We start from the raw sequence: 13,779 nt of genomic DNA on the forward strand, positions 1-13,779 counted from the left end.
TGGGAAGCTGCCTTTTTTGACCGTTTGCTCAGTCTTGGCATTAGACATTTTTTAGTCTCTAAGATGCCACAAGTACTCCTGTTCTTTTTGCGGATACAGACTAACACAACTGCTACTCTGATCTTGAATACTGCTACCAAGATCTTGAATAATAACAATTATTATTATTATTATTATTATTATTACTGCTGTTATTGTTATTATTATGTTAACACAGCAACTTCTTTTAATACAGTTTAATACTATGGGTACAGTCGAAGGAATCTGTATGTATGTGTGTCTGAAATTTGATGGAGATCACCAATCTACATGTTGTTTGATTGGTATGATTCACCTATAGCTTTGGGATGTGAGTGACATCTACTGTGGTATAACTGGGTAAGGAGTAGAATCAGGAAAAATTCAGATAAAAATACTTTGAAGAAGTAAGATTGGAGACAGCGAGTAGCTATTTGAATCAAACCTGAGATGTGCTGATGTGACGTCAGTGGAGCATAGTGCGTGTTTTGCGGGTTTGGCGGGTTTTGTGCAAATGCTTTCAGAGTGCTCGGATTCTGCATTCTCCTTTGCACAAGCTCTGCTCACTTCTTCTCCTGGAGACCTATTTAAAACCAGAAAAAATCTAATGGTTCTCCTGCTGCCAAGAGTGATGTTTTGTTATCCCGTTTAGTCCAATCTATTTAGCTGCCAGATAACCAATGTGATTTTCAGTATCTATGGACAACTGTACTGTATTATACATGAAGCTCTTTGAGAAATACTACAGCTGAAAAACTTTCCACATTCATGACTTGTTTTCCCCTTAAAGTATGGATAAAACAAGTCAATGGTTTGATGTCCTTTATTAAAAACAGTGCTAACGTACTCAGGGGTGTAATAGAATACGAGCTCTGTGTAGTCACAAGTCCCTTCCATGATTGCTCGGTCCAAACCACAACATAGAGGGATCCTGTGTGGTGACAAACTTTGTTTTGTCTGAGTTGAAGAGCTTGGGAAGGCTACCAGCAACCTCAGTGGAGAATCACCCACGTATATACTACAGCTGAAATCTACCTCTTCTGTACCATTTGGGATGCAGATCATCCTGGATAACAGACCTGTCCTAGTTAATATTCTTTGCAGAACTCTCGCCAGTCTTGTAAATGATACGTTATAGTTCTGTTTCTGATACAAATCATAAGAGATGATTTCCACTCCCAGGAGACTAAGCAACAGGTCAGGAAATTCTTGCAGCTGTTTTTCCCAGCTACTGGGAAAAGCAATCAGTGAGAGCAATAAAGCGGTGTAAATGAGCAAGAATTTAAACCTCCCCCTAGCTGGAACCCCTTCACTGTAAGCTGTTTGGAAAAGAAGCCGCAAGTTCGTAGTGTTTTCAGTCAATTAAGCTCATAAAACTTTGAGGCCTAATTGACTTTTTCCTTGCTTGTTTAATTAACTGAGTAATATTACTGTGGGACTTTTGTTTAACAAAAGAGACTCCTAATGAAAGAGTACTCAACAGTTTATTTTCTGTGTAAATAGAGGGATTTTTTTTCTTCCTTTAACACAGTTTGTTTCTTTGTCAAACTTTCAGAAGCTCCTGGCAGAGCGCTGTTTCTGGTCAGGTTTAGAAATAGTCACTGGTAGAGAAAAGATTTGTAGGCCTGTCATAAACAGATAGCTAAGGGTTAATGTCTCTTTCACCTGGAAAGGGGTAACAAACAACACCTGACCAGAGGACCAATCAGAAAACAAGACTTTTTCAAATCTGGGTGGAGGGAAGTTTTGGGTGTGAGTTTTTTGTTCTTTGTCTTGGGTCTGTTCCCTTTCTCGTCTCTGAGAGTGATCTTTCTATCTCCTGGCTTTCTAATCTTCTGTTTCCAAGTTGTAAGTACAAGGATAGTAAGACAATAGGTTTATATTGTTTTTCTTTTGTATTTACATGTGTGTAGTTGCTGGAATGTTTTAAATTGTATTCTTTTTGGATAAGGCTGTTTAATCATTTTTTTCCTTTAAGCAATTGACCCTGTATATTGTCACTTTAATACAGAGATATTTTATGTCCTTTTTCTTTCTTTTTATATAAAGCTTTCTTTTTAAGACCTGTTGGAGTTTTTCTTTAGTGGGGACTCCAGGGAATTGAGTCTGCAGCTCACCAGGGGATTGGTGGGAGGAAGAAGTCAGGGGGAAAAATCTCTTTATGTTAGATTTACTAAGCCTGACTTTGCATACCCTCTGGGTGAGGGGGAAGAGAGATTAGCTCTCTCAGTACTTGTGTTTCCAGGACTGGAAGCAGAGAATCTCCTAGGGTCGTCCAGGGAGGGGAGACTGGGAGGAAGTAACAAGGAAACAAGGGGAGGGGGTTATTTCCCTTTGTTGTAAGACTCAAAGCATCTGAGTCTGGGGGTCCCCCAGGGAAGGTTTCGGGGAGACCACAGTGAGCTAGGCACTGTATAATTCCTAGCTGGTGGCAGCAATTACCAGGTCCAAGCTGGTAACTAAGCTTGGAGGTTTTCATGCTAACACCCATATTTTGGACGCTAAGGTCCAGATCTGGGAAGAAATGTTATGACAAGGCCTGTTTCTCATTTTCATTTAAGGCCCCTTTACCTACTCTGGCAGCGTTAAATGGGCTGTAAAGTGGACATGCATGTCATTTACACCAATTTATTACTACTGCCGCTCAAACGGCTGCAGCATTACTCCCCCTGTGTGGCCAACTAGCTCCTCTGGCTAGTGTGTAGCTGTGGCAGACTGACTGCTTTCCCTGCTCTCCAGCCCTCGATGCTCGCTTTAGGGTATTGAGTGCTCCTTGGGGGAGTAGCTAAGGAGGACTCCCTATGTTGATTTCTGGAACTGCAATTAGGCCACATATGGCTGAGTGGAGGCTCGCTGCTCCCAGCTTTCTCCCCCCATGCTGTGCCCCAGAGTAGGACCTATGCAGTGTCTGTTCCTATATTAACTAGGATCTTCCCCCCTACCGCCTTGTGTTATGCATGAGGAGGTGTCTGCCAGAGTGCTGCTGTCTTCATTAGTGTTACCTTAAAACATGTTTGCAGCTTAAGTAGGTCACTGGCACAATCACCAGTTGTGGGTCTGGGCAGGCTGTTCTGTTCCTCCTAATTCTGTTGTCTTGGTCAGTTGACAGGGGCACCATAATCTCCAGATATTTCCTCTCTAGCACATGGATAGTCTGGTTGTCATGACATGGAATTACTCAGTGATAGCTAGTCTGCATCTCATATTTTCAGTGCTGTTCTCAACAGTGGAGAGTTGCCATAAACCAGCAGATGGGAATCAGTATCATGCCAACTCACAGCCCATGCCCACGCCTCAGTAAAATAGCAGTGGATCAGTTTTTCACACTTGGTAATCCAGCAAATGAAGTGCTGATGGTGTTTTTGCCAAGATATCAATAGTAGTGGCTTGGGGACTCTAACATCAATAGCCTTGGAGCTGTCATGGTTCGTGTCCAGGCCTCCACTCTGACACTGAAACACAAACCAAATGTCTAAGAATGTTTGTAACAGGAAGCATCGTGTTGTCTACAATACATGCGACATTTGCTAGTGTGTGGAGATTCAGTGCCTAAAACAAAAAGGGCTAGTGTAAATCCATCGACTTTGGAGGAAATTATTAAGAGGCAAACTGAATGAAATATCAAAAACTGCTTGGGGATATTAGAAAAATAAGTTTAGAGAGTTATTTGAGAACCAAATGACATAATATAGGTTTACGGTAAGAATGCTGTTGAATCTGCTGAATCTGCTCTCACATTAGTTTTACATCAGTCTGGCTCGTTTGACTTCAAAAGCATTTCTCCTGTAGGCAATAGTGTAACTGAGAAGTGAATCAGGGCCATTAATTAAAGTGAAATAGGCTTTCAGCCAAGAATTAACAGGTTCAAACAAAACTTGCATAGCCAGCTGGAATTATTATTAACTTTAATAGTTTTCTTTGTGCTTGGGAATAGCTGACTGATGCTTTGAGGAACAGAAGGAACTATGTAACTGAGCATATTCTCTGAAATAAATGCTATTTAGTTGTTTTTTATTTGGCATGTGGACATTTTTACTCTTTTCTAGCCTAAAAAGTTTAAAGGAAAGTTGCCAAACTATTCCAGACATGATGAATCTGTGGCCTGTTCTTGGTCCTAGATGTCTGTAGTGCTCCAGTATCCTGAGCTTCACGTTGTACAGTAATGAATGAGACAATGCACAAATTCTGTGGAACCAACAATATCATGTAATGTAGCCATTCACAACCAGCATTAGCTCTGTACACAGTGACAAGCACAATAGCGAATCTCCTGCCTTTTGGAGCTGCTTGTACACGTGAACTGGAGAACACTAACTTACTGATTAGTTCTCCACACAGTCCCTGGAAGGAGATTAAAGTGAAATACCATAAACCTCTCTCAGCATTGAAGCCCACAAAAACATTTTGCGTGGAAAAAGAAATAACTTAAATGAAGAATTTCTGCCCACAAGCTTTATAAGCCAAGGAACTAGAATAGCATCCAATTGCAAGAACAAAGGGAAGGTAGAAGATGATTCTCAGAGCTACAGTCCTTGCTTATGTCACAGGATTTTCAGGTAACTTGTTCGTCTTCTTGCCTGGGGCCAGCAAAGAGAAATCTATGAAAATGCAGCATGATTTTCAACATGTGATTGCACATTTCCCCCCTAAGAAGTGCTGCATAGTAAATACAGCAGGCAGTAAGCTGGCTGATGATGGAAGGAGGGACCAGACAAGGAAAGCAGATGAAAGGGATGCATCCTGTCTTTGCAATGTGAATATCATCTGTTACAGTATGATAAAAGGCTACGTAATAAATAGAAGAGGACATAAGCCAGGAACGCCTCACAGCTCAAAACGATATGTTCGGCAAACATGGTGCCAATACTGAACATTGCAGCACAATGAAAAATAAGTGATTGGCCTGAGTTAAAGAGGGAATCAATATATGCAGCAATGGACTCTGCTATACAGTGGGCTGCTATGACAGACATTCAACGAGTGTTTAATGAGACGCATGGAGGCGCTCTGCCTTGTGGCATGAAGATGGAACAAATGCTTCCACACCCAAGAGAAACTAAATATGGAATATTGTGCCATACAGTGAAGAATAATCAAGGAAAAACAAAATGCTGGGGGGGAGGAAGCAGCTTCCTACTGCAGAGGTGATTTTAGAGGGGTTTATACTCATCAGCTGATGAACCTCAATATGCAGTTCAGCAGTTAGGTACTGTCCGTTACAATGTTCTTTAACAACCCTGTTGCAACCCTGACAGTCATGATAAGAGCACCATCTGTTGTTTGAAAGGGAAATGTGGCATTCTTTAATCACCGCCACACACTGTCACCTATCATCCACTTGTGGAAGTGCAAGAAACATACCCCCATAGGCTATGTCCATAGTAACTTGCACAGGTTTGCACAAGCACCAGAGTAGTGTTTGCATTCGGTATGGGGAATTCTTTCAATTTTGCTATCACCACTGTGTGAATCTGTGTATATAGGTGTCAGTGTTATTCTGTACCTATAATATGTGTATGTTTTTATTGAAGGTGTCATTTTTTTTACTGTCTGTTTTTTATGGCATTTAATAAAACTCTACCAAGAAATAAACAACATATTTTGTCATTTATCACTTCTTTTACTTTTATCAAACCCTGGGTCTTCCTACTTGCTAATTGTGACAGAAGATTTAAACGAGAGCTCTTTGCTTTTTAATCTTCAAGGTCTATCACATGGCACCAATTGACATAAAACCCCACATATCTGGGAGAATGATAGCCTCCTCCGTCAGGTATCAGGGGCTGGTCTAATCAGTATAAACTGAGCCAGCACGGAATGGCTGAGAGCCTGCGTTCTCTCCGCAGTACTGATTTGCTGCTTGCTCCAACACCTCTCACCACTCCCTTCCTTTGTCTTTCTGTCTGACTCATCCTCTCCTAAGAACTCCACAGAAAGGGTTTAAATAGCAAAAGAAAAAGAACAAAGGCCATGTCTACATCTAAAATTTTGCAGCGCTGGTTGTTACAGCTGTATTAGTACAGCTGTATAGGGCCAGCGCTGCAGAGTGGCCACACTTACAGCAACCAGCGCTGCAAGTGGTGTTAGATGTGGCCACACTGCAGCGCTGTTGGGCGGCTTCAAGGGGTTTCGGGGAACGCGAGAGCAAACCGGGGAAGGAGACCAGCTTCGCCGCGGTTTGCTCTCGCGTTCCGCGAACCACCCTGCAAACCGCAGGGAAGGAGACCTGCTTGCTCGGGTTCGGGGAACGCGAGAGCAAACCGGGAAAGGAGACCAGCTTCGCCGCGGTTTGCTCTCGCGTTCGGCGAACCACCCTGCAAACCGCAGGGAAGGAGACCTGCTTGCTCGGGTTCGGGGAACGCGAGAGCAAACCGGGAAAGGAGACCAGCTTCGCCGCGGTTTGCTCTCGCGTTCCGCGAACCACCGTGCAAACCGCAGGGAAGGAGACCTGCTTGTTCGGGGAACGCGAGAGCAAACCGCGGCGAAGCTGGTCTCCTTCCCCGGTTTGCTCTTGCGTTCCCCGAACCACCGAGCAAACCGCAGGGAAGGAGACCTGCTTGCTCGGGGTTCGGGGAACGCGAGAGCAAGCCGGGGAAGGAGACCAGCTTGATTACCAGAGGCTTCCTCAGGTATGCTGGGATACCTGCTTATTCCACGGAGGTCAAGAAAAGCGCTGGTAAGTGTCTATACTTGATTACCAGCGCTGGATCACCAGCGCTGGATCCTCTACACCCGAGACAAAACGGGAGTACGGCCAGCGCTGCAAACAGGGAGTTGCAGCGCTGGTGGTGCCCTGCAGATGTGTACACCTCCTAAGTTGCAGCGCTGTAACTCCCTCACCAGCACTGCAACTTTCTGATGTAGACAAGCCCAAAGACTCCACGCTAATATGCTCCTTGCTGTTTTCACCTTGCCCAGTCTGCCTGTGTGTTAATCCCCTGTCCCTAGCCTTCGTCTTCTCTGCTTAGCCTGTAAGCTCTTTGGGGCTAGGGCTGTCTTTTATTTTACGACTGTACACTGCTTAGTGCAACGGAGCCCTGTTTTCAATTGGTCCCTGGGAGCTACCATAATAAACATGATAAACAATAATGAAATGGCTAAAGCTGCTTGCGTTGCTCTAAGCTCAGTCAGGTCTAATTAAGTTATTTCATTACTGTTTTCAGAATATATGTTCTGTGATGGATTTCTTATGACACACTGCAGGGATTTAATTTTGGATAAAGGCCCCTGAAAAATAAATCCCTATTGACCCCCAATTCAGTCACACATTTCTTAGAAGAGGCCAGCATTGGCCTAGCCCCACACTAATAGAAGTCAGTCCTACTTGACTTAAAATTAAGTTAGGCAAACATTGAATGCTTCTGCAAATCCCAGCCTAAAGGCTTTATAGGAGAGGACATATCATCCCTCCCCTCCTATGCTTGTAATCCCCCCAAATCGACAGGGCCAGTCAATGTAACTGTTCTGCTAAATCTCCCCCTGCTGGCAAATGCCCATGAGGATTCATCAGCAAGAAATGGGAAAGGGGAAACAATGCAAACATTTACAATGGATGTCTAGGAAGTTAAGGCCTGATCACTCCAGGCTTTCTGCTTCCCATGCATGGGCTGTGCTGTGGAGACCACTGAATCCCTCCCGGCTCTGAGGCAGGGAGGGGAAGAGGCCATTCTGTGGGTAGTAGCTTCTTTGTGTCTGGATGCTGGGAGAAGGACTTGCTTTCTGGTGTGTTAGAAAGTAATATTCGCAATCTAATAGCTAATGGCACTAAAAATATCTTCATTCCTCTCTCTGTTTTCAGCTGCAGAGGGAAAGGTGTGTAACAACTTGTGCTCAAGTGATGGCTGTTGGGGGCCAGGGCCAGACCAATGTCTGTCCTGCAAACGCTTCAGCAGAGGAAGGACCTGTATAGAGTCTTGTAACCTTTATGATGGGTAAGACATCACCCTTTCTTGTTTGTTCCCCAAAGGGTGTTGATTATGTTGACAGTTCAGGAATCACAGGGACAGGTTCTGATGTCCATACATTGAGTAACACCTTATTCCACCAATAGCTCCATTGATTTTAACCAAAACACTCTGTGGAGTAAGATGATATTTACTCGGTGTGAGTACACAGAATCTGGCCTTGAGGTGGAAGTATGAGTGGATGGATTCATATGGTACTCTAGCTGTGATACTACTTCTAGATACATTTTTTTTCACTCCAAACATCCTCAGTTCCCTTTTATTTATTTTTCCCTCTGGAACAACAATAATTATTACAAGCAATAAAACTGAGTAAATACATTCACGGAGCCATAGTCAGTTCATGCTTCACAGTTGTCGTTCCTTAGTAATGATGTTCTTCTTTCTTATCCGCAAGCCAAGGACTTTTACAGAGCTAACTGCAGATGTTTTTAGAGTTAATCTTTGGCAATGCAGGATTTAAAACGCTCATATGCCCTTGCTATTGTTTCGTAATAAATTTTGAAGTTTGATTTCTTTGCCTTTCTCCCTCCTGCCTCCCTCCCTCCTCCTCCCCGCCCCCCAAATATTTTTAGATGTTTGTATAGTCTTCACTGGGAGGATGGAGTCCCACAGATCACAGAGACATAGCTGTGTGAAACTGTCTTTTGACAGAAGAATAAAACTTAAAGGTTCTATGTTACATATACCAGAAAGAAAAGCAAAAAAAATGGAGGGTGGAATCTCATTTCCCAGATGATGACACAACACGCTGCCCAACATTTCTTTATAATAAGGATCAACAAATCATAATTGATTTTAGTTAATTTTTTCACCTCAAGAGGTGCTAATTAAAAATAAAAACACTATATATATATATAAAAGCACTTTTGGTTCTTTTTTGTTTCTTGGATACTAGCTTATGTGATTATCATAAAGAGACAGTAGAATGTACTCCCTGTAAACACATCAAACTATTGCAAAATCCTTTCTTTCTTTCTTTCTTTCTCAAAACAAGGAAATGACATGCAAAAAACTGTTAAAGTTACCCTATAGCTATATATGCATTCAAGTCTGGAAAGACGAAGTTGTGAGGCCAGATTGTGCTGCCACATAGGCCAGGGTAAAGTTGACTACAATTTACACTGCAGTATTTGGCTGTGGTTCCCATGTCAGCCATAACCCAGACACATTAGAAAGTTCCATTAGAAAGTTCCATGGTCCTGTTCACATTACCTGAGTAGGAGCTATCATTTAAGCTAGGGTATTCGTGTTTATTTTGATAAGGGAATGGTGGTTGCCCCTTGCACAAAAGACAAGGATATAGTTGCCCAAATCTTCCAGGACCTCTGCAACTTTTGGGGACCTTCAGTGTAGACCTGAACGGTCTGGGTGCAAATCCTATGCATTTGCTGTGGCTCCATAGCCCTTAATCTCCCCTGTATGGCAGCTCCAATGGAGCTGTGCTGCTAGGGTTGCACCCTTCCACCTGGGCAGTGACTCAACATGGAGAGTCTCTGCTTCAGAGTTAAAGCAGCCTCAGATTCCATGCAACGTTCTTTTCAATGAAAGTTTCCCATGGATTCCTTATACTCACTTAACTGGGTTGCCACAATAGAGCCTCATGGCACTGAGAGCAGTTATAACACCTCAGATTTTGGCTGATAAAGTAACAATGGGGGCCCACATCCTCAGCCGTGACAACTTGACGTGGCTCCGCTGAAGTCAACAAGCTTCACCACTTCATGGTTTGTAGCTGTGTCATGCACACTGTCTGTCTGCACTGAAATCAACAGTGCGACAGCAGCATACAGTGCAGATATACCCAAACCAGCTTTTATCTAGCTAACTCAATGAACAGTCACTGGGAAAGCGCCCGGGCTAGTCACATGAGTCCCTGCGCAGCGTTCTGGAAGGGTTTGTACAGCTTGTGTTGCCTCTGTGACTTCACTGCTTGGGAGATTGGGTCTGTGTGTGTGGAAATCAAGTGGCTGCAGTTCAATTCCTCACCCCCACCCCGTGATGGTGTTCTTATTTCTTAACACGGCCATAACCTACCAAAAGGATATTCAACAAATGATAACACAGGTGTTGGATTTGGTCCTCATGTGGTGTAAATCAGTATAGTCCCACTGAAGTTAATGAAGCAATGTTGATTTACCCCAGCTGAAGATCTGGTCCATTAAATTCAGATCCGTTTCAGTATGATTTTCACTAACCACTCATCTGACTGACTAATGTTTCTCCAGGGAATTTCGAGAGTTTGCGAATGGTTCTGTATGTGTGGAATGTGATCCCCAGTGTGAGAAGATGGAAGATAACATGATCACATGCTATGGGCTGGTAAGCACAACATAAATACTTTGTAGCTGTAGCCTGGTCAGTAAATCTGTGCTAGTGTAGGTATTTAAATAAACATCTGTTATTGTCCAATGAGACTTTTGCCATCATCACTCTCGACCATTTCAAATACATCAGCAGTAAATGGTGACAAGCAAAAGAAATTTCATACACCCACAGAACCTTCTTTTATCACTGTTGGTTTTTCCCCCCCTCCTATGTTGAGGTCAATCCTGTTCCCCTCCATGCCTTCAGTCTCCTAGAAAAATTCTGTTTTAAGCAATTGCGTTCTGCCAAACCAGATATTCCGACTGGCCAAGAAATTCCTCATGGCCATCCTTATAGCAGAATGAAATGTTTTTGGCACCACTTTAATGGATGATGAGCCTCACCGAAAAGGCTTTTTGGTGGTGGGGAAAGTGAAGTGATCCTTATGTTTTTATCCTTTGTGCATAGCCTGAATAAAAGGCAGGAACTGGATGGGCACCTGGATACATCCTATCCCTCCCTGAATATATGGGAAGAGCTTATATTTTGGACTTTCTCTAGTTACAGATTGGCTGAGAGAACTTTGCCTAACTCACTGTAGCCCCACTCCAGTAAACTTTGTCTTTATACTTCAGGAGACTTGATTTACAGTTTCTAACTTTAGGTTTCCATGTGTAATAATGAAAATTAAATCCTCATCTCCTGGAGGGAGACACGAAATCACCGGCAAAATACGGTGTGGAGATAAGCCTGTGACACAAATGATCCCATCAAGGTGCCTTCACCACTTTGTAGCTTCATTTAGGAAAATTCCAGGACAAAAGGAAGCGGACATGAGGCACATTGAGGTGCATCCATCAAAAGTAACGAAACCAAATACTCCAGAAGCAGTACTCTGATAGTACTCTCTATGTAGTACATTTTCAGCATAGTGCCCCAGGATTTAGCCGTGTGACTCTCATTAACATTCATTGGAGTCACACGGCTAAATCCCTGTTCATTACGAGGGAAATGTACCCCTCTATCTTTGAGTGTACAGCAACAAGCATATTGTCAGCAGCTCCTGCGCAGTAACAAATGATAGAGTAAATCTAATACACTGCATTTCTCTCTCGCTCCCCAGGGACCAGACCACTGCACCAAGTGTTTCCATTTTAAGGATGGCCCCAACTGTGTGGAAAAGTGCCCCGATGGCTTACAGGGAGCAAACAGCTTCATTTTCAAATACGCCGATGAGGACCGTGAGTGTCACCCTTGTCATCCAAACTGCACACAAGGGTAAGCTGGAGTTCTGCAAATAGCAAGCTTTACTATTTAGTATTTATGTTAGGTAGTGGTTTTGTTTGGTTACTGCTTGGCCAAGAAAAGTGTTCATCATTCCTGGAAGTATGTGCATACACAGCTATGACATCACCTTTGGTTTTAGGATGAAGAATCCAGTCATTACAGTTTTGCAGGTAATTAGCAGACTAATTAGCACCTCACTTGCAAACCTATCAGAATTGGTTCTTACAGCAGTGTTCTTGGCCCTCCCGATAACAAGCACTGGTATGGAAAGTGTTTCTAATATGTGTACATGAAAGCTGGCGTGTACACAGACACCATATTGAGTATTTATTTGTGCAGAGGGTTTTCTCACGGTGACCATCATCACATCTCAGCATCAATGGATTCGTGCCCGTGAGTCAAGGGTGTATTATTAATTCACAGATGGGAACTGAGGCAAAGGAAGATTAAGTGACTTGTCTAGGACCACACAGCAAGTTTGCACCAGAGTTGGGAACTGAACTTACATCTCCCAAGTCCCCACATCAACCACAAGACCATCCTTCCTGCCAAGACCCAATAGCAGTGGAGAGGGGAGGCAGTTTTGGCTTCCGCTTTCACCTTATAGAAAGTTGATGCTAGAGGGCATTTGCCTTACCTGTGCCATAGTCTGGCCCGATTCAAGTGCAAGTGCTGACCTGGCCTTTTCACCAACACACCCTCTTGTGAGCTGAGCCAAGAGACCAGCAGTTGGAAGTGGCAGAGGGAAAATGGGGACAGTTCAAAATATCTATTATTAAAAACACTAGTAGGTAATCAAACATTGTGTAGTCCCCTGCCTCATCATGTCATTCCTGTGGTCAGCAAAACTTCTCCCACCTTCTCCTCACCCGAGATGGGCCCCAGGAGAGAAGAGTGGGAAGTATTTTCCTAATGGCGGTGGCTATAGGTTGTAACGAATCAGTTAAAAAAAGTGCTCACATTCAGAAGAGTGGCAGTGTCCAAAACTATCCATAGGATTCGTCTACAATAGTCAGCAGTACTGTTGATTTCACAAACTGGATTACAGTCCTTTTAAATACATTCTTTCCCCTGCTCTGTTGTCACCTTTGAGACCATCCCTTTCCATTATCATTCTGCTGAATTACTTCTTCCTCCTCCAATGTTTCTCCTGTTCCCATCAATTGCCCTATCTGCTGATGGCACCTGTTACCTGGAGCGGTGCTCTAAATTTTCAAAAGCAATTAGTGATTTTTGGGTACCCCAGTGTTTAGGTGCCCAACTAGAGGCACCTGAAAGGAACTCAATTGACAAAGGGCCCAGTAATTTTGGAATCAGATCCCTTTAAGGTTTCTCAGGTTGATCCCCCCCAAATCACTAGTTGCTTTTGAGAATGTAGGCCATTTTGTCTGACAGCAAAGTGTCTGTATCCAGATGAGGCTTCTGGGCCTGCTGAAAAACCATCTGACATCAAATATTGCAGAAACAGAGCACCCAGTGCCAGAGGACTTGACTTCAAATACTGCTCCTGGTGCATATGGATCAAGAACCAAGTCACTTTCTAATGGATGTCCTTTCAAAATGGACCGCAGGTCAGCACATTTTAAGGGATGTGAATTTTTACCAGCCAGAGGCAAGGCTTCAGAGAGTGGCATGAGCATTAAGAAATTCTGTACCCAAGTAACTCTAGAGAAGTAAGCAGTTATCATTTTGCATGAGCCACGTGAGTTAAAAATATTCTTAGGAGGAGACAATGGGTTATGTCCAAGGCAGAGGAAGAACAAGAAAACTTCATCCAGTGAAGTAATGCTCCACAGGAGGATTTTATTGTTTTGCAGCTAAAATTAAACCAGTAAATTATTCAACATGATGTTGATGTCAACAGCTGTTGCCATTCAAAATGAGACCTTTTGCTGTTTTTGCAAATCTAATTACAATAGAGCCATTAGGGAAATGAAAGTGAGATCGCAGAGACACAGCCAGGATCTGTTGCAGATTCGTCTTCCTCTCAGCCCTTTTAAATCAGAGTTATGCAATTAAAAAAAAATGAAGGAGAAGAGGATAGGAAGAAACACTAAGAGAAACTTACCTCAGGAGCAGGGTTTCCGATGATGGCTTTAATGGACTATGGAGGTGTCATTCTGATCAACTCTTCCTATGTCTAGTTTCTACATTTACAGTCTGCCCTGAGCAAGGGGTCGCATGGAGCTGCACTGGCCCTAGA

General features: G+C 43.2%; 1 protein-coding gene across 6 annotated transcripts in view; it reads left to right on the forward strand.

Moving 5' to 3' along the window:
* The window catches only part of ERBB4 (erb-b2 receptor tyrosine kinase 4), a 1,018,488-nt gene that overhangs the window by 771,755 nt on the left and 232,954 nt on the right, over positions 1–13,779 (forward strand). For all 6 annotated transcript variants that reach the window (XM_050916103.1, XM_050916105.1, XM_050916107.1 and 3 more), the window contains exons 13-15: positions 7,817–7,949; positions 10,211–10,304; positions 11,413–11,567. In XM_050916103.1, coding sequence (XP_050772060.1) covers positions 7,817–7,949; positions 10,211–10,304; positions 11,413–11,567 — 382 coding nt within the window. The remainder of the gene's footprint in view (positions 1–7,816; positions 7,950–10,210; positions 10,305–11,412; positions 11,568–13,779) is intronic.

This window comes from Gopherus flavomarginatus, chromosome 10, assembly GCF_025201925.1.
Source record: "Gopherus flavomarginatus isolate rGopFla2 chromosome 10, rGopFla2.mat.asm, whole genome shotgun sequence".
NCBI lineage: Eukaryota > Metazoa > Chordata > Testudines > Testudinidae > Gopherus > Gopherus flavomarginatus.